Genomic DNA, 27,316 nt, shown 5'->3' with positions numbered 1-27,316 from the left:
GGTAAAATACACTCGGGAGTCACCGGGCAGGCGGAAGGATCAAAAAGACGTTACAAAGAATCGGGTTTGACATTTCTGGAACCCGGGCAGTACGACAGAGTAAAATCAAAATGACCGAAAAAAAGTGCCCACCGAGCCTGCCTTGAATTGAGTCTTTTGGCAGTTCTAATGTACTCTAAATTCTTGTGATCGGTTCAAACAATGAAAGGTACCCCTGACCCTTCCAACCAGTTACGCCACTCCTCTAACCTGAACGGAGTACTGGGGGAGGTCAAGGCCGTCAGAGGTGAGACTAGTTGGCTTAAATTACAAATAAAACGTTGATAAAAATTGGCGAACCCCAGAAACCGCTGTAGGGCCTCACAGGTATCTGGAGATGGCCAATCTATCACAGCCTTAACTTTGTCAGGATCCATACGTATTCCCTTGGACAAGACAATATACCCTAGGAAGGGGACAGACTGTGCATGGAATATGCATTTCTCTGCCTTGACGAAAAGCCCATTCTCGAGTAATCTCTGGAGCACTCGTCTGACGTGTTGCACATGTTCCTGTTGAGATGAAGAAATAATCAGTATGTCATCCAGGTAAACATACATAAACTGATCTACAATGTCTCTCAACACGTCATTAACGAGTGCTTGGAAAACCCCTGGCGAGTTGGAGAGCCCGAGCGGCATCACCAAATATTCAAAGTGCCCTCTAGGGGTGAGAGCGTTCTGTAACGACTGGATGAAGGAGTGGCAGGAAGCAAGTGCGAGGTTAACACAATTTAATGAAGACAATCATACAAGACAAAACTGAGACACAAATATGACGCTGGGAGGAATACACAGTCCAGGATGGTGGCGATAAGTGAAATATCCGGAAGGCGGAGGTGAGTTGGCAACAGGAGAGGGTGACACAGGAACTGCGGGGAAGTGAGCCAAAGGTAAGTGGTGTTGCTTGGTGGTGGGTTGCGTAGAGTGGACGGGGTTCCGGGGAGACACGGACATCCAACGCAGAAACACAAGAAAGAAAAGCATAGGTCACAAACATGAAACAATGCTCTCACAAACACAAGACGCTAGACAAGCCAAATATATAGGGATGAGTAATGAGTGACAGCTGTTGCTGATGACAATTAGCGGAGACGCCCACAAACTAATCAGTGCTGATGCGTAATACACAGACTTCACCCACAAAGTGCAAAACCCAGAGATCACGGTTTACCAACCGTGACAGTCCAAAGAGGTTGTAGATACCTGTAGAAATATGTATATATTTACATGTTTACTGCATAGTTCTGATGACAGAATCATAATTTCTATTCGTTTTCCACTGATTTACGTGATCACATGAGCATTTGTGCTTTATCAGTATATTTTATATTCCATATAATACTTATTTGTTCTCTCAGGCGTTTGATTAGTTGGGGGGGGGGGGGGGTTTGTTAAAGTTTTCTGATTGTATTCTTTTTAATTTGTTTGTATTTTTTATGCTTAATGTGTTTTCTGTACAGCACTTAGGTGCAAGTCTGTTGCCTTTAAATATGCTATAGTGATACATTTTTAATTGACTAGGGATATATGTGATGCAAAAGATCTGGTTTAGGTTTTTTTCAATAATTCAAAAGTATATGTCTTTTTAAGTCCATTGCAATAATCAATCTTCCTTATGCTCACATTTTTTTAATTATCTTCACAAACTCTTTTCATGTTTTTTGTCAAGGACTGACACGACACACACACACACACACACACACACACACACACACACATATATATATATATATAAATATATATATATATAGAGAGAGAGAGAGAGAGAGAGAGAGAGAGATAGATAGATAGATAGATAGATAAATAGATAGATAGTGCCTATAAAAAGCATTCATACCCTTTCATTCAACTATTTCTTCATCACCTTTCTGGGTTTCTTATTGGGTTTTACTGCCATCTAGTGACCATACTCAGTATCACAATGATTCACAGAACACAACATCTTCCCTCTGTTAAGAACACTACTTCAGTAACTGAACAATTTTCATCATAAAATTATTTCAATAAATGCTACAACAGCAGTTACAAAGGGTGGTGACATCTCTTTTAAAATAACTAACATATGGCAGTCAAAAGTCTTTGACAAAATTTCCATACAACTGAAATTAAATGATTTCACATTCATGAAACTCAGAACATTTTTTAAAGTACATTCCTTTTACAGCTTGGTTTAACTAAAACCGTTCTTAATCCTTTAAATCTCAATCAGTTACATCACATAGTCTTTGTGCCACTTAGGTTTGAATCTAATACCTGGCTGTTTCGGAGAAGTACCCTGAATGGGTTGTGTGCAAGTTGGTGTATCAACTTGACCTCCACTTAAGGGTGCAGAATGAGAACATGCCAAGTATGTGACATTTCATCTCTTCCCATCACTTAGCAGAAAGTTGTTTGGACTCGCACACTTTTCCACTATAACCGGAGCAGAGAATCTGGAGTGTGCTTTAGGGACTAAGCAAATAAGGAATTCTGACCCTCTCCCCTTGAGCAAAAGATGGGGTACGTGCATGCCGCTTAATGTCTGTGTACGGTTTCATCTTTGCTTTTTTCCTTGAATTCATCTGTCCATGACACCACTAATCTGGAACCACGGAGAATGTAAGGACCCTACACTAAGAGTTCATCCCTAATTATGTCGGAGGGCATTAGATTCTGGGCAATGGCCCTTATAGATGGAGGCCAGCCACAGCTAATCTGTTCACGAAGAGCCACCATTTCTGAGCATTAGGAACAAGCACTGTCAAAGTCAGAGACCGGAACGGAACTCAGTGTGGAAGAAATCAGAGCTACAAGTTTAGGTTCAACATCAGTAGAAGGATCCTCTAGCACAAGCAGGGGAAGATGGGAAAGGCAGTTTCCTGTATGGTTTTGTATAAACGACATCATTATCAAAACAAAGCAGACGTGCAATCCAGCCCGATTCATTCCTTTGGTAGTGAGTAAGGTTGTGATTGCCTGGTGGTCCGTGCGCAAAGTAAAGCACTCCTTTTCCACAATTATTTATGCTCTGCCACGCTCTGTACCATCTGGCTGAATTTGGGCAAACACAGCACCCAGTCCAGAATCACAGGCATCGTTGGAGATCACTGAGCAAAGGGAGGTGTCAGACAGAGCTAGGGCATAGCTGGACACTAAGTGATCTGGGGAGCTGCAGACTATGTGAAAGTCTCTTTATCTTTGACACATTCACACATGGGAGCCACCACCATTGCACCATTGCAAATTCGGAATAAACTTTGAGTACCATGAAGCAAGGCCCAAGAAGGATCGTAAGGCAGCAGCATCAGATGGTGGAGGAGCTTGAAGTATTGCATTAACGTGCTCTGGGTCGGGCAAAATACCATCTGCAGTAATGACATGGCCAAGGAAGCAGAGTGTGGTCTTTCTGAAATGGCACTGTTCATCATCCAGAACCAGTCTAGCGTCTTTGAGTTTTAGCAGGACAGTAAGGAGAGTCTGATCGTGTTCATCAGCAGTGGCACTGTAAACTATTAGATCGTTCGAATAATTCTGGACACAAGGTACTTCTTCCAGAATGGTTGCCATCATCTTTTAAAAAGCTGACGGAGCTGATGCCAGGCCATATGGAAACCGGCAAAATCTAAATAGGCCCTTGTGTATACACACACAAATGTATATATATATATATTAGGCCACGACTTCCCCATCAAAAAGCATGTGCATATGCTTACATATGAGATCGTTTGTTTCTGTGTTTTGATTGAGATATTCTGGCCTGATTCAGGAGATACATAATAGCACCCCCGAGCATATAACAGTGAAAACATGTAAACCCTGAAAGTTCAGTTTTGCAATCAGATCATTTTAAACCGCCAAACTCTGGGAAAATTTTTTCCGTCCAATGATCCAGTAAGCCTGGGGTAAGCAATTTCGTTCCTAGAGAGCCACATTCCTTCAGAGTTCAGCTTCAACCCTGAAAAAAACCTCACCTGTCTATAGAATTAGTAAGTGGTGAGCTTGTTCAGGTATGTTTGATTAGGGTTGGAGCTGGACTCTGCAGGACTACGGCTCTCTAGGAACGAAATTGCCTACCTCTGCAGTAAGCAAATAAATTAAAACAATCAGTCCAAAACAGTGCTGATGTAAAGGAAACCAGACTGATTACATCAGAGATGACAAAGAGATTAAAGACTCAAGTCAATAATTTGTTTTATTATCCCAGGGATCGATTTTAGCACCATGTAGCAAATGATCTCAAAGGGGAAACATTTATAATTAATTATAACTGGTTATAATTAGTATTAATTATTTAGATTAGATCTTAAAATGAACTATAGCAGAATCACTATTACAATTATTTTGATCTGTCCGTCCACCAAGCAGATAATATAATCTTTTATCAGTTCTAGGAAAGATTATTTTCCTGGCCGAGGACAAATAGCTTTCCTACTTTATGCAGTATTAACAGTAATTTAGCATGTAGCAAGGATCAACATTCAGTGACTCTGAATTGTGAGCAGCACACAGAGACAATCAATTGTGAATATAAAGATTTAAAGTGCCCCTATTATGGGTTATGAAAGGTTCATATTTGGTTTTGGGAGTCCCAACAACAGGTTGACATGCATGCAAGGTCAAAAAACACTTTTATTTTCTTATAACATGCATTTTGACTTTCACTTTTATTCCCTACTTGCTCAATGACTCCCAAACAATTTGCTCAGTGATAAATTTTTCCAAACCCCTCCTTTGCGTGAAGCTAATCTGCTGTGATTTCATCTTGCCTGTAATGTCCCATAAAGCAGCGTTTATGAGCACAGTGGTGCTTTGTGTACAGTATTAGTGGAAAAAACGCTTTAAAATTTTTCCCACTTTAAAAGCTGCGTGGAATGAAGAATGAATTTGCATTTTCATTCCGACCGATGCGAAAAGACCAACAGGTGGGCAGACAGTATGCTAATGTTTCCTATTGACATCAACAAGACACGGTTTTGGATTTGTTTAAAAAAAACTACTTGTTTCAATGATTTAGAGTGGACTTTCTTTTCAGAGACAATAACATTATACACCAAGCACTGTCAGATTTAAAACTTTGCAAGATGTTTTCATTCACTTACAGCAGTTACACACTGTATGAATTGACTATAAATATACTATATATAAATGTTTACCTAAAAAAAAAAAAAACTATAAGAGTGCTTCACATAGTACTGTACATGTGCAAAGAGAAACATCGTAAGTCAAGCAGCTGGCTGGGGGAGTCTTTTGTGGGATTATGTACACAGCAGTGTGTGTGAAAAGTGTCTAGTGCGCATAGAGGAGAGAGTGTTACTACAGGTGGTTTGTAAAGGCCCACTCACCTGTGTGTAGCACACTTTGAAGTGCACAAAAAGAGAAAGTTTCAGACAGTTTTTTTCTGTGCTGTGGTAATGTTGGGGGGTGTTTGGAAGGTGGAGGAGGTGAGATGGTCCATGTTTCAGGAGGTAGAGGATATGTGTGGGGGTTTCAGAGGAGGGTGGGGTGATTTGAGTTCAGAGCTCTCACAGCCTGGGGGAAAAATCTGTTGAGCAGTCTGGCGGAGTGGGCACTGATGCTCTGGTACCGTCTTCCTGATAGGTGGGGTCCTTCACGATACTGCTGGCTTTGCTGGAGCATCGTTTGAGGAAAATGTCCAAGATGGAGGGGAGAGGGATACCGTTGATATTTGAGCTGTGTTCACTGTTCACTGTCCGCTGGGGGGTCTTGCAGTCTGCTGGACTACAGTTCCCATACCAGACAGTGACTCAATAGTGCCCCTGTAGAATGTGGTGAGGATGGGTGGGGGGAGACTTGGTCTTTTCAGCCGGCGGAAATGTGTAGGCGCTGTTGTGCCTTCTTGAACAGTGACATGGTGTTTGGTGGTCCAGGTGAGATCCTCTGTGATGTGCAACCCCTGGAATTTAGTTATGATGAGTCTCTCCAAAGGTGAGTGGGGGGTGGTCAACAGAGTTTCTCTTGAAGTCCACCACAACCTCTTTTGTCTTCTCCACATTAAGGGACAGGTTGTTAGTGTCACACCATTCAGCCATTTGTGCCACTTTCTCTCTGTAGTGCGTTTCGTCACTGTTGCTGATGAGACCTACCACTGTTGTGTAATCCGCAAATCCGCAATGATGTGGTTGGAGCTGAACTTGACAGTGCAGTCATGGGTCAGCAGCATGAAGAGCAGTGGGCTGAGCACACAGCCTTGTGGGGCACCTGTGCTCAGTGTGGTAGTGCTCAAGGTGTTGTGTCCAACACGGACTGACTGAAGTCTTCCAGTTATAAAGTCCAGGATCCAATTACAGAGGGAACTGTCAAGGCCCAGCAGGTTTAGTTTATTAATGAGCTGTTGTGGGATTACTGGATTTAATGATGATCTGAAGTCGATGAACAGAATTCTGACATAGGAGTCTTTATTTTCTCGGTGAGTAAGAGCAAGGTGGAGAGTGGAGGAAATTGCATCATCTGAAGAGTTGTTTGGACAGTATGCAAACTGAGTCGGTAAAAGACAGGACACAGGTGATTTCTTTGGTACTGGTATGATTGTTGTGGATTTGAGGTCTGCGGGGACGACTATGTGGGCAGGTATGTTGTCAGGACCTGCAGCCTTGCGTGGGTTAATCCTAGATGGGTTTTCATTACTTCGGCTGGAGACAGATAGATCGCCTGTTCACTGGGAGGTATGGGCAGTTTTTGTGCAGGTGTCATTTAGGGTTGGGTACCGAAAACTGGAGCCAATATGGCACCAGTACCTATATAAACGGTATGAACCGAATCACAACGCAGATTTCGGTGCCTCTTAAATCCCTGAGCGATCGATTGAAATATTTGTCCGGGTTCTCTGAAATGTACGCAAGAAGCATGGGCGTTGCTAGGCTTTTTTAGCGTTCTATAGCTCCATAAATAGCACACAAAATCATGATCACCTCAGAGTCAGTCCCCTTAAATTTCATATGAAAACGGCGGCAGACCGGTCACCTCCCCGTCTTTTAGCGCGCTCTTTAATCCGCAGACCGCGGTGGAGCAGTGCGAACAAACTCAAAAAGAAACAGAGGATACATGGGGTGTTTATCAATAGATTGTTAGATTATCTGTATCTGTGCAGTTCTTTGTCATAAATACAGTTTACAAATGGTCACGAGGGAGCACAGATAAAGTTTGTAAAGTGAATATCTAGCCCTTAACACATATGAACACATACTTTAATTATACTTATTAAATATGCTTAATTTAATTATACTTACTGTATACATATACTACTGTGCAAAAGTCTAAGGCACGTTAGTATTTTCACCTCAAAGAATGGTGTTTGACCAGTTATGATGTTTGGGAGGTTCGGGAGGAGCACGATCAGATAATCAATCAGTCTGGCCCAGCTGGAGCTTGTCAGCTAATCACCTTAACAAGCACAATACGGGTATATCTATACAGCCAACTTACCTCTCTTCCACGACAGTTTTCCAGTATTCTGGCTCCACCCCAACACCTCACTCTTAATCTAATTTCATCCCATTCTTGGGATGGGGGGGATACTCTGGGTTCAGTCTCTATCCTGAGCTCGGAGCCCTTCCTCCGTACAGCATGCCAAATATGCTACTAATTGCTCTACCATATTATATGTTAATGCGATCTCGTGAAATTTATATCTTTTGCTGTAGTGTGTCTGTTTGCTGTATAGACACTTAGTTTGTCTCAGTTTCATCTGTTTTATCATGTAATCACAGACAGATTCAATGATGGTGAGATCAGATCTCCATGTGTAGCACCGGCTGTTTCAGACTGCTTGTGCATTCAGAAATCTCACTTGATCGTTTTAGATTAAAATTTGGAAATGTAAACTGATATTTCCTACTTACACACTACAGCAAAAATGTAAATAATTGGCTTAAACCCCTTTTTTGGGGTGAAGATACTAATGTGTCTAAGACTTTTGTACAGTACTGTACTTTACAAATGACATTCTTGCTACTTTATAAAGATTGACCATACAGTCAATATATATATATCATTTTTTTAGTGGATAGAATTTATTTATCCCAGTGTCTCTCTTCCCATGTATATTTTTAAGGCCTTCTATGTTGCATTTCCAACCACTGAGTCATCACTGAAAGACTCTGCTGCAGCCAGTTCTAAGTATCAGTTTTTTTGTCAGCTACCTGTAATATCGTTAATAAGTAGGTACTTCAGCTGGTAACGATTCCTAGAAATGTCCAAGAGAAAGAGTGAGACACGAGCTGCCTGAGCTCCCAAAATCAATAATAGCAGAAGAGATAAATGGCAGAGATAAAAAAAAAAATATTTAGTAGAGATAAAAATGTAAAGCCTTTTGGATACAGTCTTTTTTAATATGCAGTCAATACAAATGAAACAGATATCTCTAATATACAGCTCAGACAGCAACACATGGCTAGCGCTTAGTGATAGTGGTTAATGTTGTCTGGGTAAATTAAATAACACAAAATTATAAAGTGTAATCAATAAGTTGTTTCTAATCCTATTTTCAAACAGGACAAATCGAAGAAGATAACAGACGGAGACAGCAAGAAGAGGAGAGAAGACGTCTGGAACGTTTGGAACGTGAGCAAAGGATTCAACAGGAGCTGGACAGAGAGAGTGAACTGTCCAGACGCAAGCTTTCTCGAGCAACTGAGCGGCTTCGTGAAAAACAGAGCTTCAGAGGTCATGAGAAACATCATGAACGCACACAAGTTCTCCATCAGCAAATAGAAGATGATGCTGCTGCGATTGAGTGGAACGAGGTATGTCTTTTAATTCAGATTACATTTCATTACTGAATATTACAGCATGTGGTAAAGTAGCACTTTTTACTGAGACCCGCTAATTTTTTTCACATTTATTTATGTAGGTTATTGATATCGAAGAAAAATTCAACAACCTTTTAATTAAGTACCAGATCACAGAAGATAAAGAAATGCAGCTGCTCCAGATTTGGAGCAGGATTAAGATACTCCAGAATGAACTTGCAGTTCAATATTGTAGAGAAAACAACCTTTCAGTATGGTCTCAGTTTACCTTTGATCTCTTACAGAGAAGCTCACAGTTCTTGAGGCATCTCTACAGTTCATTATGCACAGTAGCAATGAAGATGCTAAAGATGATGAAGATCAGCCGCTTGGTTGGGAGAAGTACCACTTTTTCTTGGGTTTGTTGGAGCAGCTTCATTTCACAAGTCCAACTTTGGCCGAACGCATTTTATTAAATGTACTTGACACAATCTCAGAGCTTTCACCCCAAAGTAGGGACATTTTGGGTCAAATGTTGTTCAACAGAATCTGGACACCAACAGAAATAATGCTCTTACTTTGCAGAAGTCCAACTATTAATTGCCATGAACTAGATTCAGTTCTCCACACAGCACAAACCTACCACCTGGACTGCATCCTCATTCTCTCTGCTCTTATGGATGAAAACCCTTTAAACTTTCTTCAAGAACAAATAAAAAACGACAAGGAAAAAGATGCTGATACAATTGTGAAGGAACTTCATGAAGCAAACTGCCCAGAGAAGGTCTTGGTGGCTTTGAATGATGTGCTCAGAGACATGGAGTTGGAACTCCCAAAATATCAACTGGTCGACCTTACCAAAGAACAAATTGCTGAATTGAAAGAAAAGATGAGATCTCTTAATTTTACAAACTTAGATATAAACCTTTTGAAAGACGTATTAATTGGGATGTCAATAGCAGTGCAAGACTGTTCAACAATCATCACAGCAGACAATGTGAAAATTGAAGGATATTTTCCAAGACTTACACAACTAGCATCATTGCTTTTGCTTCTTCTGACAGAAAATAAAGGATGTCTCCTAGAGATTGGCACAGGTGAGGGCAAGTCCTGTATCTTAGCCATGTTTGCAACAATTCTGGCTATTCGTGGAACAAAAGTGGACATTGTGACGAGCTCTCCAGTTCTCGCCCGACGAGACCAAGAAGAGTGGCAAAAGTTTTTTGAAATGTTTGGTGTCACCTCATCTGTAGTACCACCACATTACTCAAGTGACTATTCACCAGAGAAACAAGAGGAATGTCTCAAAGATGCTTACCGGCAGCAAATAGTATATGGCACAGTGGGAGCCTTTGCAGCAGACACGCTTAAACAGGAATTTGAGAAGAGGACTACTCGCGATGCAAGGCAGTTTGAGCTTGTAATAGTGGACGAAGTGGACTATATGACCCTGGACAATGGAGTTCAAGTAACATTCTTGTCCCATGAATCTAGTGGACTCAGGCATGTGGAGCAAGTGCTTTCCAACATATGGGCCATGATATCTAGTTGCCAACCAATTGAAATGCTTGAAACAGGAGAGGTAAAATGGGCCACAAGGATACAATACTTTCATAAAGCCACAACGGCAGCCATTATGGGACTGGAAACATCAGACAACTTTTCTGCAAATGAGATCTTGTTGCCCGGAGTGACTTTGGGATTCTACACCCATGAAGATATTGAAATGATACATCAAGCTGAAAGTAAGAAAGAAAATGAAGCTGATGGGAATGAGGACAGAATGTCCAAAGCATTATCTGAAGTTATGAAAAAACTGGGAGTTTCACAACAGTATGATCTACTGAGTATATTTGAAGAGGTCTTAGAAAACAGTGTGGTGTTTAAGTGCTATTCTTTAGAGAACAAGAAAGCCAAATGTTTTGACACCCAGGAAAAACAAGGTGACCTTAAAGTTGAAATGCTCCTGCTAGAAGCAGGACTGGCATGTGAAATCATGTCTGAGAAATCACTTATTGATGCAACTGTAAGCACAATAAAGTCATCTATCAAGTACTCAGATAATCTCCAGACAGCCAAAGAATCCAACAACTTCATTATCATCCCTGTTTTCTTGAAAAGCTACGTTGAGAATCAGTTACCGGTGTTTGTTGAGAATGCACTGAAGGCTGTTGAGATGACCCGTGGCAGAGAATACATGATTGACACCTCGCCAGCTGCTGAAAGAGACATTGCCAATAGTCAAGACAGAGACAAGTATAATGCAGTAATTCCAGTGGACTTCAAAGCGAGCGGTGTGCTGGAGAAAAACAAGAAGTGGGGTAATGGTCTGCAACAATTTTTAGAGTTCAAGCACCAACTTGCGATTTCACCGATATCCAATGTGACAAATTACATGTCAAATTTCCATTTTTTTAAAAGGTACATCAGTGGGAGAGGTATATTTGGTGTTTCTGGTACATTAGGAGGTAAAGCAGATCAGGACTTTCTGGCAAGACATTATGAAGCAACAAGCTACATTGTACCTGCACATCGTCATAAAAGGGTGGTGGAGCTACCAGTCATCCAGGTGAAAGGTGGAAATCACCAATGGATCCAGACTATTTGTGAAACTTCATGGAAAGTAGCAGAGAGAGGACAAGTTGTCTTGGTAATTTGTGAAGATGTTAAAACAGCAGATGAACTACATAAGAAAATACAAGTTGAAGAAAACAGAATAAAGGCAGAACAGATTACTCTGTATACAATCAGTGAGAAGCACAACATTGAAAGAGAGAAATTCTGTGCAGGCAGAATCATCATTGCTACAAATCTGGGAGGACGGGGGACAGACATAAAGGTTGATGAAAGTGTGAATAAGTATGGTGGTCTTTTTGTTCTTCTTACTCATTTTCCACACAACCGAAGAGTGGAGAAACAAATATTTGGCCGTACGTCTCGAAAAGGTAATCCTGGGATGGTCCAGATGGTTTTGAACTGTGATCATCTCGCACCCGCTTACCAAGGTCAGTCTATAGAAATAATGCGCCAGCTAAGAGAGGATTATGAAATTAAACGAATCCAAGACATGGAAAATGACGAGCTGGTTGAGATAAACCTAAAGGAAAATCTATTCTCCAGGTTTTGTAAATTGCTGAAAGACTGTGATGGGTATTACTCAGAGAACGAAAAACAAGACCCCATGCGAATGCAGCTCAATGATATTCCCGATTGCTTTAAACATCATCAGCCTAAGTTTGATTATCAGCCTGCCATCAGTGCGTTGAAAGAATCTTGGGCCTTGTGGCTAACCCTTCATGAGGATCACATCAATAGGCATGACGACTTTGGACAACTTGAAGCAGACCTTATCAGGACAATAAATGAAACAAGTGGAAAGCTGCTGCGAGGAGAATGTGATAATTTCTATGATCATGTCAAACAGGCAATTGTTAGAACTGATCTACACTGCCGTGAAAAATCCAAAAATGATTACGGAGCTAAATCATATTGGCAAAAAGTTGCAAACTCTGACCCACACTACAGGGCTGTGGCACTGTATAACCAGGCATATATCACTATTAACCTCGGTAAAGGTAACTATAAAGCAGATGCTATGAACCTGCTGAAAGATGCAAAGAAATCCATTGACTTCTACATCTCTGAAGTCTCAAACACAATGGTCTCATGTAACTTATCAGTCACTGGAAACAAAGATCAGAGCACAGAAAGTAACAACTTTCAGAGTCAAATGGAGGCCAGAATGAACATATTTAAGTCTTGGATGACATACATTGATAATGCATTGATTAAACTTAAAGAGCTGGAAAAAGATGACGTCATTACAGAGGAGTGTTCAGTCTACATGCTGTCGGAAGAAAAGAACTTCATCATCACTAATGAGCTGAGATCCTTATATGACTATGGCCTTGGTGTTGTTTTTGAGGTGCAAAAGAAGCCCAAGTTTTGCATAGATGCTTTTATATGTTTCATTCTTGGCATGGTACAGGTTCTTGCTGGGGTTCTTGTTTGCGCGCTGACACTTGGAACAGCTACCCAGTTTGGATTGGGCCTGATTTCAGAAGGAGTTTCTGACATGATCAGTGGAATAGAGGGTATGATAAAGGGCACATTCGATTGGGCATCATGGGCAATATCTAAGAGTATCAGCATTGGGCTTTCTTTGATAACGGCTGGTTTTAGCATGATTAAAAAAGCAGTTTCCTCAGTGTTTAAAGTGACAAAAAGTCTCCTCAATGGTACAAAATCTTTTTCTTCTGTTGCATCTGAATTCATCAAATCAGGAAAGGCAATGTTTACTTCATTCAAAGGAGGTGTTCAGTCTGGTTTATCATCTGTCAGTAAGGAATCTTTTAAGTCTGGGATGAAAAACATGACATCATCTACAGTGGTCAAACAGAACTTAAAATTTGCGACTAAATATGTAGTTCAGGAAATCGGGAAACAGTCTGTGCTCACTGCCATGAACTACGCAATGGATGCAGCCCTTCAGGAATTCTTTAAGGAGATTTTACAAAGCTGCTTTGAGAATGTTGTTACTTCAGCAGTGAAGCAGAGCAGTGAACTCGATAAGACTCTTGTGGAGTTTATCAGCTCAGGCATTCCGAAAGCTGCATTGACAATAGAGGATTTCAAGATTGACCCGGCTTATGAGAAGCAAGTTAAAGAATCAGTTGACATGCTCTGTGAAGAGGTAATTCCTGACCTCATACTGGACTGTACCACAGCACAGGATGTTATCAGTAAACTCTCAGAGGTGTGGGAAAAAACAGAAGAGCTTATGAATAAAGCCAAACTGTCAGGAGTATATGAAATGGCAAAGCTGGTTCTGAAAGTAGCTGAGTACTCAGCAGATTTTACTCAAATATTGGTTGCCATACCAACAGAAGAGATAATACAACAGAAATTTGTTCCTGAATTATTGGAGAACATAAGTGAGCTTCAGAATGAAACGACAAAATATGACCAAGATGGACGACACAATTTACACGATGTACTGTGCCTTAAAGGTGAACTTCTCCAGACTATCACCCAGAAGGTGTCTGAACAATTCATCAGTTCTTGTTCTGAACATATAAATTCTTTAAAGAACAGAATATTTAAGAGTCACTTGAACAGTGCTGCAGGAAAGGCGCTGGACCACGTCATGCACAGACATAAAACTCAGCGCTTCTTTGATGACCAGAGGGAAAAACACAACAAGAGATCTGCGAGCCACAAGGAAGTGGAACAGCTGTCAGATGAGGACAAAACAGAGCTAAAGCAGTATACAGAAGATATGTGCAAAGCTGATCAGCCTACTACAGCCCTCGATGTGTACGTGCTCACAAAAAGCAACCTGCTCGGTGGAAAAGGAATTGAACTCATTGTCATTGATGAAAATGGAACACAGCTCACTGTGGAACGTTTTCCAGGAACCAACAAATCAGCAGGCGATATAAAATTGACACTAACCAAATCTCCAAAAACCACACATCCATCACAGTAAGACTTTTCACTAGAGCATTATATAGCTCACATATAAAAGAATTGTTTCAGTGTTAATGCTTATGAACTTTGAGTACTGAATGTAATTACTTTCCATTTTAAAAACAGAGCTGATACAGAGCTGTACAATGGCTGTTTTGACATTGTACAGGATGATGGCAGGATAGTCAGCGTTAACTCGGATCATCAGAACGCTCTTTATCATGCTGTAGCACAAGCAACTGTCAGCGAAACAAAGGACCTAAAGACGGAAGCTTTGATGCTACGTATGAAAGTTAAAAATGAGGTCAGTAAACTTAGTTTATTGCTCTGATATCTTCATGTGACCGTTTGCCCCTCCTGGGTGCCAGATTTTAGTTCTAGATCTGCTCATATTTACTGATGTACTGAAATCACTGGATCAGGATCGGGAAAGGTCCACGAGCAGGGGCTCAATCCTGGGATGCCCATAGCGCAAAGGGGCTCTATGTCGGCACAGTGCCCATGTGAATCTGCTTTTTAACAGCATCACATAATTAATCAGTTATTTATCTGATTCACTGCAGTTGCTTCACTCTGTAGATTGGACCCATATAATCACTTGAACACAAAGGATTTCTGCAGTCTATCACATCGTTACTAGAATCTCCAAGGGGATTAAGTTGTAAACATTTTTGAGGTGGACTTTTTGAGGAGAACATTTGCCTCACACCTCTGGGATTGAGGGTTGGATTTTGCCAAGTTTACCTGCTCTCCCCAGGTCTTAGCGTGTCCTCTGGGTTCTCGGATTACTTTCCCCAGTCTAAAGACATGAGATGCAGGTTGATTGGCATCTCTAAATTATCCATAGTGTGTAACATATATATATATATATATATGCGATTGTGTCCTGCAACCCAAATGTCCTTGTATAGGCTACAGGCTTTCTGCGAACCTGTGTAGAGTAAGTGGTACAGAAAATGGATTGATAAAAAATAAATTCCTGGCCAATCAGTGTACAGTTTTACTCAGTCTTCTGCACATGTGATGAGATGATGAAGATTATGTTTAATCTTAGACTTTCTCACTAGATCCAGACAAACTTTGAGTCGTACACACCCCTGCTTATTCTCCAGAGAGGATACGACTTCTGTCACAAAAACCCCAGTAAATACAGCATAACTGGAGGAAGTATAAAGAAGACCGACGTTTTACTGCAGAAATACTTACAGAGTGTTAAATTCATCAGAAGTGGTGATCGAATCTTGATCAGAATGTACCATCTCGGATTTGTTGGTGAATATAAAAGGTAAAGAATCTGATTGCTGAAGGTGATTTCTGTTATTTAGACACAACACAACAACCACTGTGTAGGAAGATCCACGAAACAAAGAGGATTCACCAAAAGATAATAATGATTTAAGTATTTAAAAATAGTATGCATAACCAGGAGTGTCATGTGTCCATTTATTTGATTCCATACAATAGCAGAGGCTAGAGCAAGCTAAAAATACTCAACTTTGCTCTAAATTAGCTTACTAGTTTAAATAGGTAAATTTCATGCTAATTTAATTATTTTAAATTCTCATTCTCTCTGCTCAGTGTTGTAAGTGCTCGGAGGTCCAGTAAGAACACCACAGGGACACTTAACACAAGCCACATTCCACCAAAGGACTCCATCAGACTTGCTGAGTCTGCCATAGATAACCCAGACTCAGTGAGTGAGCTTAAAAATAAAAACCTGCCGCTTTATGAACTAATCAGCAGCATGAAGACAGACAGTAATGGATGGAACCTGATTGCCATGGAGGTTCTGGGACAAGACCACAGACGAGCTCTAACTACGGGCCCAAGCAGCCTCTCAAAGACGGCCAGGTAACATACACATCCATTGTGTTAATGATTATGTGTGAAATTCTCATGCAAGATAACTATACAGAATTCCAATTAACAGTACAGGAATTTGTAGTAATACTAAACATTGAACAAGTACAGCATTACACATGTAAAGAAGCTGAGTGTTTATTTTATAAAAACAACAAAAAGCTAAATCTGCTTTTAACATTTTTTTTCAGGAAACTTCTAGCAGACACCATAATTAGTGGAGACGCAGAGCTTCTGCTGAAACACTGCATGATTCTGCATCACCCGCTCACCTCACAAAAGCTGAGAGAAGCTCTAGGTAAGAAACTCATCCTGCATAACACATGCATGATCTACCCTCCAGATACAGATACTGTGATTGTCAGGGTGTTTATGGTAGACACGGTAATGCAGCAGTTACTGAAATATTATGGTTGTTCTGTAATCGTTTTTATGGTGAAAATTTAATCTTTGACAAATTAGAGAAATCTAAAAATTGTGTTGTTCTTTGAGCAATATACACAAGATATTAAATATAAAGCATGCGTGACAGAACTGATAGTCTAAAAGAGCTGCTGTGTTGCTGCACTAAACAATACGCTTGTGTGTGTAATTCCAGGTGAAAGCATTCCCTTTCAGTGCCACGTTTTGTCCGATGAAGGTATCCGAGGCTACTACAAAGCAGGATACAGAAACCTGGTGTCAGAGTACAGCCGCATGGGAATCCTGGATCAGAACCAGTGTGAGCGTCTGGACGAGTGGGTGACTCAGGACCAGCACGAGGACACTAACACTGCAGAGTACAGCCAGGTTCTGCAGGGGCTACAGTAAAAATGTCTAGTGTTAGTGAACACAATTTCCTTTCAGTGCCTTATGATAAATATGATGGTGCACTGAAATTGCATTGATTGCAATAAATGAATAAATGAAAAATAGTTTTAGCAAGTAAAGATATCTTGTAATATTGGTAGATCATTTCGGTAATTTTAAGCATTTATTTTTAGGATGATAAAATAAGCATTTAAAATTCAAAATCAGTAGAAGTATCTAGAAATATTTTGTTCTATTAAAACAAATCTAGTGTTTTGTTGTAGTAATTTAAGTTTGGGTTTAAGCATTTAGAAAATCAGAATACTACAGGGTTATTCCACAAAACATGAATTGAAATCCAATCATGATAATGGTGTTGGGTTGTGATTCAGTAAAAAAAAACCACACACAAATATATACATATATAAAATAAAATAAAAATGTTTAGCTTCTCTTCAGTATTGCTCTGTAGTGTAGAACAGGAACTTGCTTCAAGCTCCTCTCTGATTAAAAGTTATAAAAACACTGTGAAATCATTAAAAATGTGTACTGATTTTATAATCACATAATTCTTCATAATCCATTAAATAAATCTCCCTTTTTCACTCGTGTATTGTAAAATGTTTTGTTACTAATCTGCATAATGCTGGTGAATGGATTTGTACTTGTAACTGATCACATTTTCTGAAAATATGCCAATAAAATGTTATTGTTGTTATATGTTGTTGAGATAATCACTCATTATCATATAATCAACTGGGAAAATGGGACAGAGATAAAGGACTAAACATATGGAGTTGATCAAATAGACAAAAAGGTGTAGAATAAAAAGAGACAGTGTAGAGCAGTAATATTAAGTTTTTATTGTAATTGACTTTTAAATGTTAAAATTAAAAATCACTCTACAATCAATAGGAATCATTCATGAAACACGAGCAGAACAGATTTCAGAACAGGGCTCGTAACTGTCACTATTTACCCAGCCATCCAATCAATGGAGGAGGGACAGGACAAATACCGACCAACAATCCTACTTGTACAGTGACTGCATACAACAATAAAGAAGAAGATTTTACTGGTTACTACTTTTATATATTTGATAAAGTCATTAAAAATTTGATACTAGTAATACGTTGCTGCTATGGATATTCCAAATCAAATGCTGTGCCATCAAAGTATTCTCAAGCGCCACCATCTGGTCATTTTAACCTGTTAACCTGAACCCCCATTATGGGACTCACAGATGAAAGTACTCTACCTAACTTATAATTGTAACAGTTTCCTTCTTCAATGTGTTACAAATATAATTGTGGTGTCTTTAGAAAGAAGACCCTTTGTGTCACGTGGAGGGTAAGGAGGAACTCAAGTGCAGACAGGATGTACTAAACACAGGATTTACTTGCACAAAAAGGGGAAAACAAAACCCACGAGAGGGAAAACAATGACTAGGGCAGATACCAAATAACTTAACAAGACTGGGTAGACACGATAAACAAAGAATCGAAACACAAGAACACTAACTACAAATAAACAATAACAGGTCTCACAACGTCTTCTTCCAAGAGCAACACCGAGTAACAATATTTCACAGGAACATGTAGAAACGCATATCACAATGTGGAAACAAATCACAATGAACCGACAAAAGACAGAGCACACTAGGGGATCTAAATTAATCAAGACACAACAGGTGGCACAGGTAAGGCAATCACGACAACTAGGATAACAAGGGGGCGGGGCAAGGAAACGAGACAACACAAGCACATGACCCAAAGACAAGAGGTGTGTTCGACATCGGCTGCGGCTGGATGCAACCGATCGGCGAGAGTAGCCGCGTGCAGGTGGGGAGGAGCTGCAAACGGAGATATGAAGCCGGACACGTTGTGGCTCCCGTAGTTTGCTGCAATTACGTCAGTCATGGCAGATCACGTGACGTTTAAGATGCGTGTATAAGTGGTGTTTTGGAAGGGTGTCTTCCAAAACAAGATAACATATTGAATATATACTTTAGCAGTATCACATGGGTGTTTCTGCTAATACAAAATGATAAAAGTAACCTAAAAAAAAATCCCTGGTGGGTATGTGTTTTTTAAGAAGGTTTCAGCAACAAGATTTACAGTACACTCCAGCTGAGCTCTTTTTAACATTTTAAACATAACACCACTGATTTTCATATACAGAAAAGCACAATTCTGTTGGATTTATATTGTGATTTAGACCAACTATTTGAAAGTGAACAGAATGTTAAGTTGAAGTTACAGCAAGTTGTTAGCAGTTTGCTAACCACATGCAGGTGAAGTATAAACACAGCAAAATAAACTAGACAATATGAAGAAACCAAACAAATGGAGGAACATAATGTATTATGTATCATTTGTATATGGAGCATACATTTATGACCACATTAGATTGTATGTTTTTAAGATTAATATTTTAGTTATTAAAATACTCATTTGAATAGGTTATGCTGCTGAATACTGTAAAGGGTCTGTATAAAAAAGAAAGTCATGCGAAATAAACATACACAAACTTTATATTAACAATAAAGTAAATACAGTAAAACAATATTTAAGAAATATGATATATAAGATGAAGACGAAATAAAAACGTATTGAACTGTTTTAAAAGTCCATATGAGAATTTCTGAAACTGAAGTGACTGGCAATAAACTTGAAACGCACGTCATCGGTGTCATCAGTGAATCCAGCCAATCGTGGATCAGTTGTGTCGTCATCAGAACCTGTGCAGCCGCTCTTCAGAAGCTGCGCTGGCTGAGTTCTCCGGCTACTCTCGAATCGCTCTCGTGGTACTTTGACGGCACACGTCACAGTCACGTGGCGTCAGCGCTGTATCAAGTCGGACAAAATTTCTAACCGGCATGCACTGCTTCAAGTCAGCCGACGATCGGTTTGCGCAAAACTGCATGAAGTCGAACAAGCCTAAGGCCATGTGCTTGTACTCAAAACACAGGTCTGTCATGATCCTGCCTCAAGACTAGAGGAAAGTCAGAACATGAAGGCAGAATCATGACACTTTGGGCTTCACTTTTTAGCAGCCAGACTTGATAATGCTCAAATTTAAAGTTATAGAGTTAAAAGTTATATAAAAGTTATATATTATTAAAAGTTATAGACACTGAAGTGCCTTGGAGGCTTCTACAAACTATTTAGTCAGTAAACATACCACTGCATAATTTTTTCAATTATAAAACACTAGACAGAAACTTAGACATCATATAAGTGATTTATTTCAGCACTAGAAAAATACAATAAGAATAATTTGAGTAAGAAAAATAAGAATAATAAGAAAAATAAAAAAAAAGATTAAAAGGGGGGGTGAAATGCTATTTCATGCATACTGAGTTTTTTACACTGTTAAAGAGTTGGATTCCTATGCTAAACATGGACAAAGTTTCAAAAATTAAGTTGTACGTTTGAAGGAGTATTTCTGTTCCAAAAATACTCCTTCCGGTATGTCACAAGTTTCGGAAAGTTTTTTTCGAGTATGGCTCTGTGTGAGGTTAGATGGAGCGGAATTTCCTTATATGGGTCTTAAGGGCACGTCTGCCAGAAGAGCGCGCGCTCCCGTATAGCAGAGCACCAGAGATGTATAGTAACGAAGTAGAACTACTTCACTACTGTACTTAAGTACTAAAAGGCGGTATCTGTACTTTACTAGAGTATTATTTTTTTCTCCTACTTCCACTTTTACTTCGGTACATATTTTCGCTGAGTTTAATACTTTTACTCCGATATTTTTTTTATGTGCTGCATCGTTACTCGTTACGATTATGATGTTACGAATCATTCCATTACAAACCACTGCCAGAACTGTAGATGGCAGGTTTGATGAAGCTGGCACATCATTGAGCGAATCAAGCGATTAAGAAGACTGCGCATGCTGACTGAACTGCTGTCTGTGAAGAGAGAAATGAACACCGAACCGAGCCAGATAATGACTCGTTCACGAGTCAAGAACCGGTTGCATCGGTTTTCGGATGACCAGTAACGTTAGTTCTTTCTGACAGTTCGATTCAGTAAACCAGTTGAAGAAAACAGTTAACCGATTATTTTGCGCTCGATGCAATGGCGTCATTGGCGTTGACTGCACATTGGCTCATAACATTAAGAATCAGTTCAGAATCAGTCACCAAAAGAATCAGTTCGTTTCCAGACGCTCTGTGTGTCGGTTTGCTTCACGCTAAATCACACATGCGCAGTATCATCAGCTCATCAGTTCAAGAATCGGACGCGTCTGACAGAAACGGTTCTTGACTCGTGAACGAGTCATTATCTGGCTCGGCTCGGTGTTCATCTTCATTTCTCGCTTCACATCAGTTCAGTCAGTGTACTGTTTGAGTCAATGAATTACTTCGGGATATTGGTTTGTTTTAACTCAGAGGGAGTGTCAGACACATTAAACAAGTTAAGCTTAATTCATCTGTGGATTAATGCGTATTGGAGACGCGAACTGTTTAAAACGATTCAGTTCGATTTGGTGAACTGTTTCAAAAAGATCCGGTTACATCGAATGATTCGTTCGCGAACCAGATATCACAAACTGCTTTGTTTTTAACTGTCTTGCAACAGACACGGAAGAGAAGACAATGCTGAATAAAGTCGTAGTTTTTGCTATTTTTTGACCAAAATGTATTTTTCGATGCTTCAAAAAATTCTAAATGACCCTCTGATGTCTTATGGGTTTGAAACAACATAAGGGTAAGTTATCAATGACCTCATTTTGCAAATTGGGCTAACTAACCCTAGCAACAGTTTTTTGTTTACAAGAAGTTACAGTCAAAGGAATTGTGATTGTCCTTTAGGTTAATCATTTGAAATAGTAAAAACAATATGTTCAAACTTTTGACTATTTTCTTTAATAGCTACATAACACAATACTTCTACTTTTACTTTCAGTACTTGAGTAGTAAATTTTAAAATAGACTACTTGCAATACTTAAGTACAAAAAATGTTGAATACTTTAGTACTTCTACTTAAGTGTGGTGCTTAAAGAGCACTTCTACTTCTACTCAAGTCACTTTTTTGATAGAGCACTTGTACTTTTACTCAAGTATGGTTCTCTAGTACTTTATACATCTCTGCAGAGCACTGAGAGCACAACAGACTTCACTGATCAGAGCGAGAGCGTCGCCAAATGTCACAAAAGGAGTGTGTTTTTGGTTGCCAGGGCAAGACAACCCTGCACAGATTACCAAAAGAGAAACAGCATTAAGGGACCAGTGGATGGAGTTTATTTTTACAGAGCATCAACGGAGTTGTGCAAGTGTTTTTGTTTGTTCCCTGCATTTTGAAGATGCTTGTTTTACAAACAAGGCCCAGTTTGACGCTATTAAGGATAATGCAGTCCCAACGAAAAAGGGTCACGATCGTGTGTTGGAACCGCAGGCGGTGAGTAAAACTGCTTCAAATATCTCTGTGTTGTTAACTTAGTTATCGGCGCGTAAGCACATCAAGTAAACAACATGCGATGTTGTCATCAAACTGCACTTTCCACATGTACAGCTTAAAAAAAAAAAAAAAAAAAGACGACAAAGTGGAACTTTTCCAAAACCGCTAAGCAAATATATACAGTTTCAGTACATACCACATAGAGACGTTGTTGCTGATGCTGCTCTTGTTAAATTTCAGCCTCTGGATCTGACTCTGGATCATAAATATACGCTGAATCTGACTGTTAGCCATGGTTTGTTTTGGTTGGTTTTGTCCTCACGTAAAGTCACAGCTTCCAAACGCTCTCAACGCAAAAGCTTACTGGCGCTCGTGATTCTTTAGCTCCGCCCACACGTCACGCCTCCAGAGAAAGCGCCAAATTCAAATAAACTATCTTCCGCCTATTTTTCATTCATTCTTTTTTCCGGTGGATCGCCTCATTCTGTTTGTGACACTGTACGCTGCAAAACCATGCCGTGTTTTTACTACCAAGACGCAGTTTCCGACCGTGAGTTATTCCATAACGGACGCAAACAATTCTGTCGCTGAAGAAATTAAATGTAAACAAATGAATTATGATCCATATTACAACGTTATTGCTTCGTTGAACTAAACGTGCTTCATGAGATGTTAATAATAATAATAATACATTTAATTTGTAAGCGCTTTTCTAAATACTCAGACACTTTACAGAAAATTGTAAAACAAATGTAGCAACATAGAAAAATTATAAAGCAGAAGTAACAGAATAGAAAATAAAACACACGATAAAATTAAACATTAAAAGCAATTTTAAAAAGATGAGTTTTTGTCAAGATTTTGAATTTTGGCAAGTCAGTGCAGTCACAAATTTTTTGGGGTAGAGAGTTCCAGAGGTTTGGGGCAGCAACAGAGAATGCTCTGTCCCCCCAGGTTCGGTGCTTGGTCCTGGGAGGTAGAGTCAAGAAGTTTGCATTAGAAGAGCGGAGGCAACGAGATGGGTTGTGGTGGTGGAGCAGGTCAGTGAGGTAGGAAGGGGCCTGGTTATAGAGGGCTTTATGAGTGAGGAGAAGGATTTTGAATTGAATTCGTTGTGGCACCGGGAGCCAATGAAGGTTCTTAAGGACTGGAGTGATGTGGTCGCGGGTGCAAGTGTGGGTGAGTAGACGAGCAGCAGAGTTCTGAATGTATTGAAGTTTGTTTAAGCTTTCCAATGTTGTGCCATACAGGATGCTGTTACAGTAGTCTATTCTGGAGGTGATGAAGGCGTGGATGAGGGTTTCAGCAGCTGAGAAGGAGAGTGAAGGACGGAGTCGGGCAATGTTTTTTAAATGAAAAAGGCAGTTCTGGTGATTTGTTTTATGTGCGGATCAAAGGAGAAGTTATTGTCAAAGATGACTCCGAGGTTGCGACTGTGAAGGGATGGAAACAGGGTGGAGTTGTCGACAGTGAGAGAAACTGTGAGTGGCCTTGGTGATGGATTTGGGACCGATGATGATCATGTCTGTTTTTTCACAGTTAAGTTGAAGGAAATTAGTGTGCATCCAGGATTTAATGTCAATGAGGCAGTTGGAGATAGTGGAGTGGGTAACGTAGGTAATGGATTTAGTAGAGATGTAAAGCTGAACATCATCGGCATAACAGTGAAAGTTTAGACCATGGTGGCGAATGATGTTGCCAAGGGAAAGCAGATATAATATGAAAAGGAGAAGGCCAAGCACCGAACCCTGGGGGACACCTTGGGACAGCGGAGCAGTGGAGGAGGTACAGTTGTTAATGTGAATGAACTGTTGTCTGTCGGTGAGATACGATTTGAGCCAGGAAAGGGCGGTGCCAGAGATGTTGAGGGAAGATTCGAGGCGGGAAAGAAGAATGGAGTGGTTTATAGTGTCAAAAGCTGCTGTGAGATCCAGGAGGATGAGAATAGTGAGATGACCAGCATCAGCAGAGAGGAGAATGTCATTGGTGACTTTAAGGAGGGCTGTTTCAGTGCTGTGTTGTGAACGAAAGCCAGATTGAAAAGGTTCGAACAGGTCATTTGAGCAGAGGTGGGCTTTGAGTTGTTTGGCAATAGTGCGTTCCAGTATCTTTGACAGAAAAGGGAGATTGGAGATGGGCCGAAAGTTTGACATGATGTCGGGGTTTAGTCCAGGTTTTTTAAGAATGGGAGTAACAGCAGCCAGTTTGAGTGAAGGGGGAATTGAGCCAGTGCTGAGAGAGGAGTTAATGATTCCAGTAATGAGTGAGGAAATAGCTGGTAGACAGTTCTTGATAAGATATGATGGAATGGGGTCCAGGACACAAGTAGATGTTTTCATTCCAGTTATGATTTTGGACAGCTCCCCTGCCGACACAGGTGAGAACTGAGACAGGGACCGAAAAGTGAAGGGGACAGGAGCAAGTGATAGGATGGGAGTACAGACAGTATTGACAGAGGAAGAGGAAAGGTTGTTATAAATGGTGTCAATTTTGGTCTGAAAAAATGAAAGAAAAGAGTTGCATTTTTCAGTTGTGAAAGAGTTGGTGGTAGTATCACTGGGTTTGAGAAGTTTATTTACAGTTGAGAAAAGAGCCTTGGGGTCGGAGGAACCAGAGTGTATGAGGTGTGAGTAGTAAGTGGATCGGGCAGTCTTGAGAGCTTCTTTATACTGCTCGAGGTAATCTGTATATGCTTGTAGATGAACAGATAAATTGGTTTTCCTATGAAGCCTTTCAAGCTGACGCTTTCGCGATTTCATTTTGCGCAGATCCGGGATGTACCAGGGAGCAGAGTGAGTGAATGAAAAAGTTTTGATTTTAATATGAGCCAACTGATCGAGACAGACGGAGAGTGTTTCATTGTAGTAGTCAGTGAGATCGGAGGTGTTATCAGTCTGCGGTGGGGGGATGGAGGATATTTTGCTAACAAGAGAGGCTAAAAGAGCAGAAGTAGAAATGGATTTAAGATTTCTGAAGGAGATTGACCGTTTATTCTTAGTGGTCTTAATGGGGAGATCGATGTTCATGGTAATTACCAGATGATCGGAGATGTTGAGGTTGAGGCTGGAGAGGTGAGATATGGTAAGACCAGTAGAGCAGACAAGATCCAGGATATGACCCCGGCTATGAGTAGGAAAGTTAACATGTTGAGTGAAGTTGAAGCATTTCCAGGAATTCCAGGAATTCAGGAATTCAATGGCAGATTTGCAGTTAGTATTGATATGAAAATTAAAATCTCCCAAAAGAAGGTGAAATGGCAGATAGCTGAGTCAAAAAATCAGATAAGTCAGCGAGAAAGAAAGGATTTGGTTTGGGGGGGCGATAGATTATGGCAGTGACCAGAGGAGTGGGACCAGAAAGTTTGAAAGTGATGTGTTCAAAGGACTGAACAGCAGGGATGGAAATGATGGCTGTTTTAATGTCCTTTCTGTACACTGCAGCGACACCACCTCCACGCCCCTCAGGTCGGGGTTTGTCCATATATGTGTATCCTATGGGTGTGGTTTCATTGAGTGAGAAATAGTCCAGAGGTTTATGCCAGGTTTCAGTGATACAGAGGAGATCCAAGTTATTGTCAATTATGAATTCGTTTAAAATGAGACTTTTATTGTTAAGTGAGCGAGTGTTAAGCAAAGCCAGTTTCAGGTGACGTTGCTTTGTGATGGATTGGGAGGACAGAGGAAGGGAGCGGAGATTCGATAGGAGCTTGTGTCGTTTGTTATGGTGACGTAGTGAGGAAGTTGGAATGCGCGAATAAGACCAGATGGATGGAATAGAGTTTGAAGTTGAAAAGTTATAATTGAACATACGACCAGAGCCTCTATGCAAAGGACGGCGTTGAGTGGGCGGGAGTCGACAGCGGAGCATAACAGTGGCATAATCCAGGCATGTTGCGCTAGCACAAGCTAGCGCTAACTTGATCCCAGAAGCCGGGCGTCTCAATTCCAGTCAAGTTCAGCAAGTACGTAACATTAAGTTCTAAGATTTCCTCTCGATCAGAGTTGTTGATCTGCTCGAAGGCCACGGTTGAGTCGGGCACTTGTTGTTTGTTCTGGTGTTTGTCCTACGTGAGATTCCCAGGACAGATATCCACTTTGATTATTCATTCATACGTTATCCATTGTAAATTCAGTATGAGATGACTGAGATGACTGCGAGGATGAATTAACTTGTAGTAATAAAATTAATCCTGATTAAGAAGCATTAAGATCAATAAACATTAAGACATTAAAACAGAGCCGAGCGGAGAAGCGGCAGCCAACATGCGCCAGCCCCAAAACAAGCAAACAAAAGCAAACAAAACGTTCAGTGGACCCTTACCTTCCTAACTAAACCTTGATTTACAGCTGAAGATGTGTTTATTACTCGTTATTACGACGGATCTGGTATGTACAGCATTTTCATTGCTTATTTTTTTATGTGTACTGCTTACACAAATTTAGCAAATACAGTCTTTATAAGCTTTCCATTGAAAAACAGCGATCTGTCGTAGATTCTTGAGGCTTAGATCTTTATAATGATACATAGTTTGTCAAGATTAAATTTGTACTGTTTCATTTAATCTATTCATAATCACTGACACGTGTGAGTGGAGAGGCTTTTTTGGACGAGGGCATTCTGGTGCAGGCTAACAGGTTTTAAGAAGAGCTGGTGTCGCTTTTGGACAATGTTTTTCTTGCTTCCCGCTTGCCGTGCTGGTGGTTTGTGATTGTAGCTCTGTGTAGCTTTGTTTTTCTGTAGAATTTCTATCTTACTATCATTCTGTTGTTTAAAGTGATAAAATATAACTTAATTCCCAACATATTTCTGATATTACCTATCAATCTAATCTGATTAATTTGATCGTTGAACCAGTCAGGTTGGGATCTGGATCGCTTTCCAAAGATGGAGAATGCAGCCTTTGTGGTAACAGAGTGGAAGTGCTGCTAGGCAGCTGTGATGTCTGCATGAGGAGGTGAGGAGTCAAAGCTGGAAGCAAGTAGTTCCTGGAACGCATGCCGCAACGCAGGAGCATGGGTTGCA

The 27,316-nt window shown here is 40.3% G+C and overlaps 2 protein-coding genes across 3 annotated transcripts in view; both read left to right on the top strand.

Moving 5' to 3' along the window:
• The window catches only part of LOC113066849 (trichohyalin-like), a 38,782-nt gene extending 29,515 nt beyond the window's left edge, over positions 1-9,267 (top strand). For both annotated transcript variants that reach the window (XM_026238920.1, XM_026238928.1), the window contains 2 exons: positions 8,532-8,782; positions 8,890-9,267. In XM_026238920.1, coding sequence (XP_026094705.1) covers positions 8,532-8,782; positions 8,890-9,243 — 605 coding nt within the window. In that variant the 3' untranslated portion in view covers positions 9,244-9,267. The remainder of the gene's footprint in view (positions 1-8,531; positions 8,783-8,889) is intronic.
• On the top strand, positions 9,268-15,972 carry LOC113068410 (uncharacterized). The gene is made up of 6 exons (XM_026241192.1): positions 9,268-12,861; positions 13,156-14,251; positions 14,363-14,540; positions 15,304-15,521; positions 15,815-15,904; positions 15,939-15,972. Exons 1-6 carry the CDS (start codon positions 9,300-9,302, stop codon positions 15,970-15,972), a joined length of 5,178 nt encoding a protein of 1,725 aa, XP_026096977.1. The 5' UTR covers positions 9,268-9,299.
• The last annotated feature ends 11,344 nt before the right edge of the window (positions 15,973-27,316 follow it).

Source organism: Carassius auratus, chromosome 4, assembly GCF_003368295.1.
Source record: "Carassius auratus strain Wakin chromosome 4, ASM336829v1, whole genome shotgun sequence".
Classification (NCBI taxonomy): Eukaryota; Metazoa; Chordata; class Actinopteri; order Cypriniformes; family Cyprinidae; genus Carassius; species Carassius auratus.
Note: the sequence above shows the minus strand (reverse complement) of the source record. Positions and strands in the feature narration are given on the sequence as shown.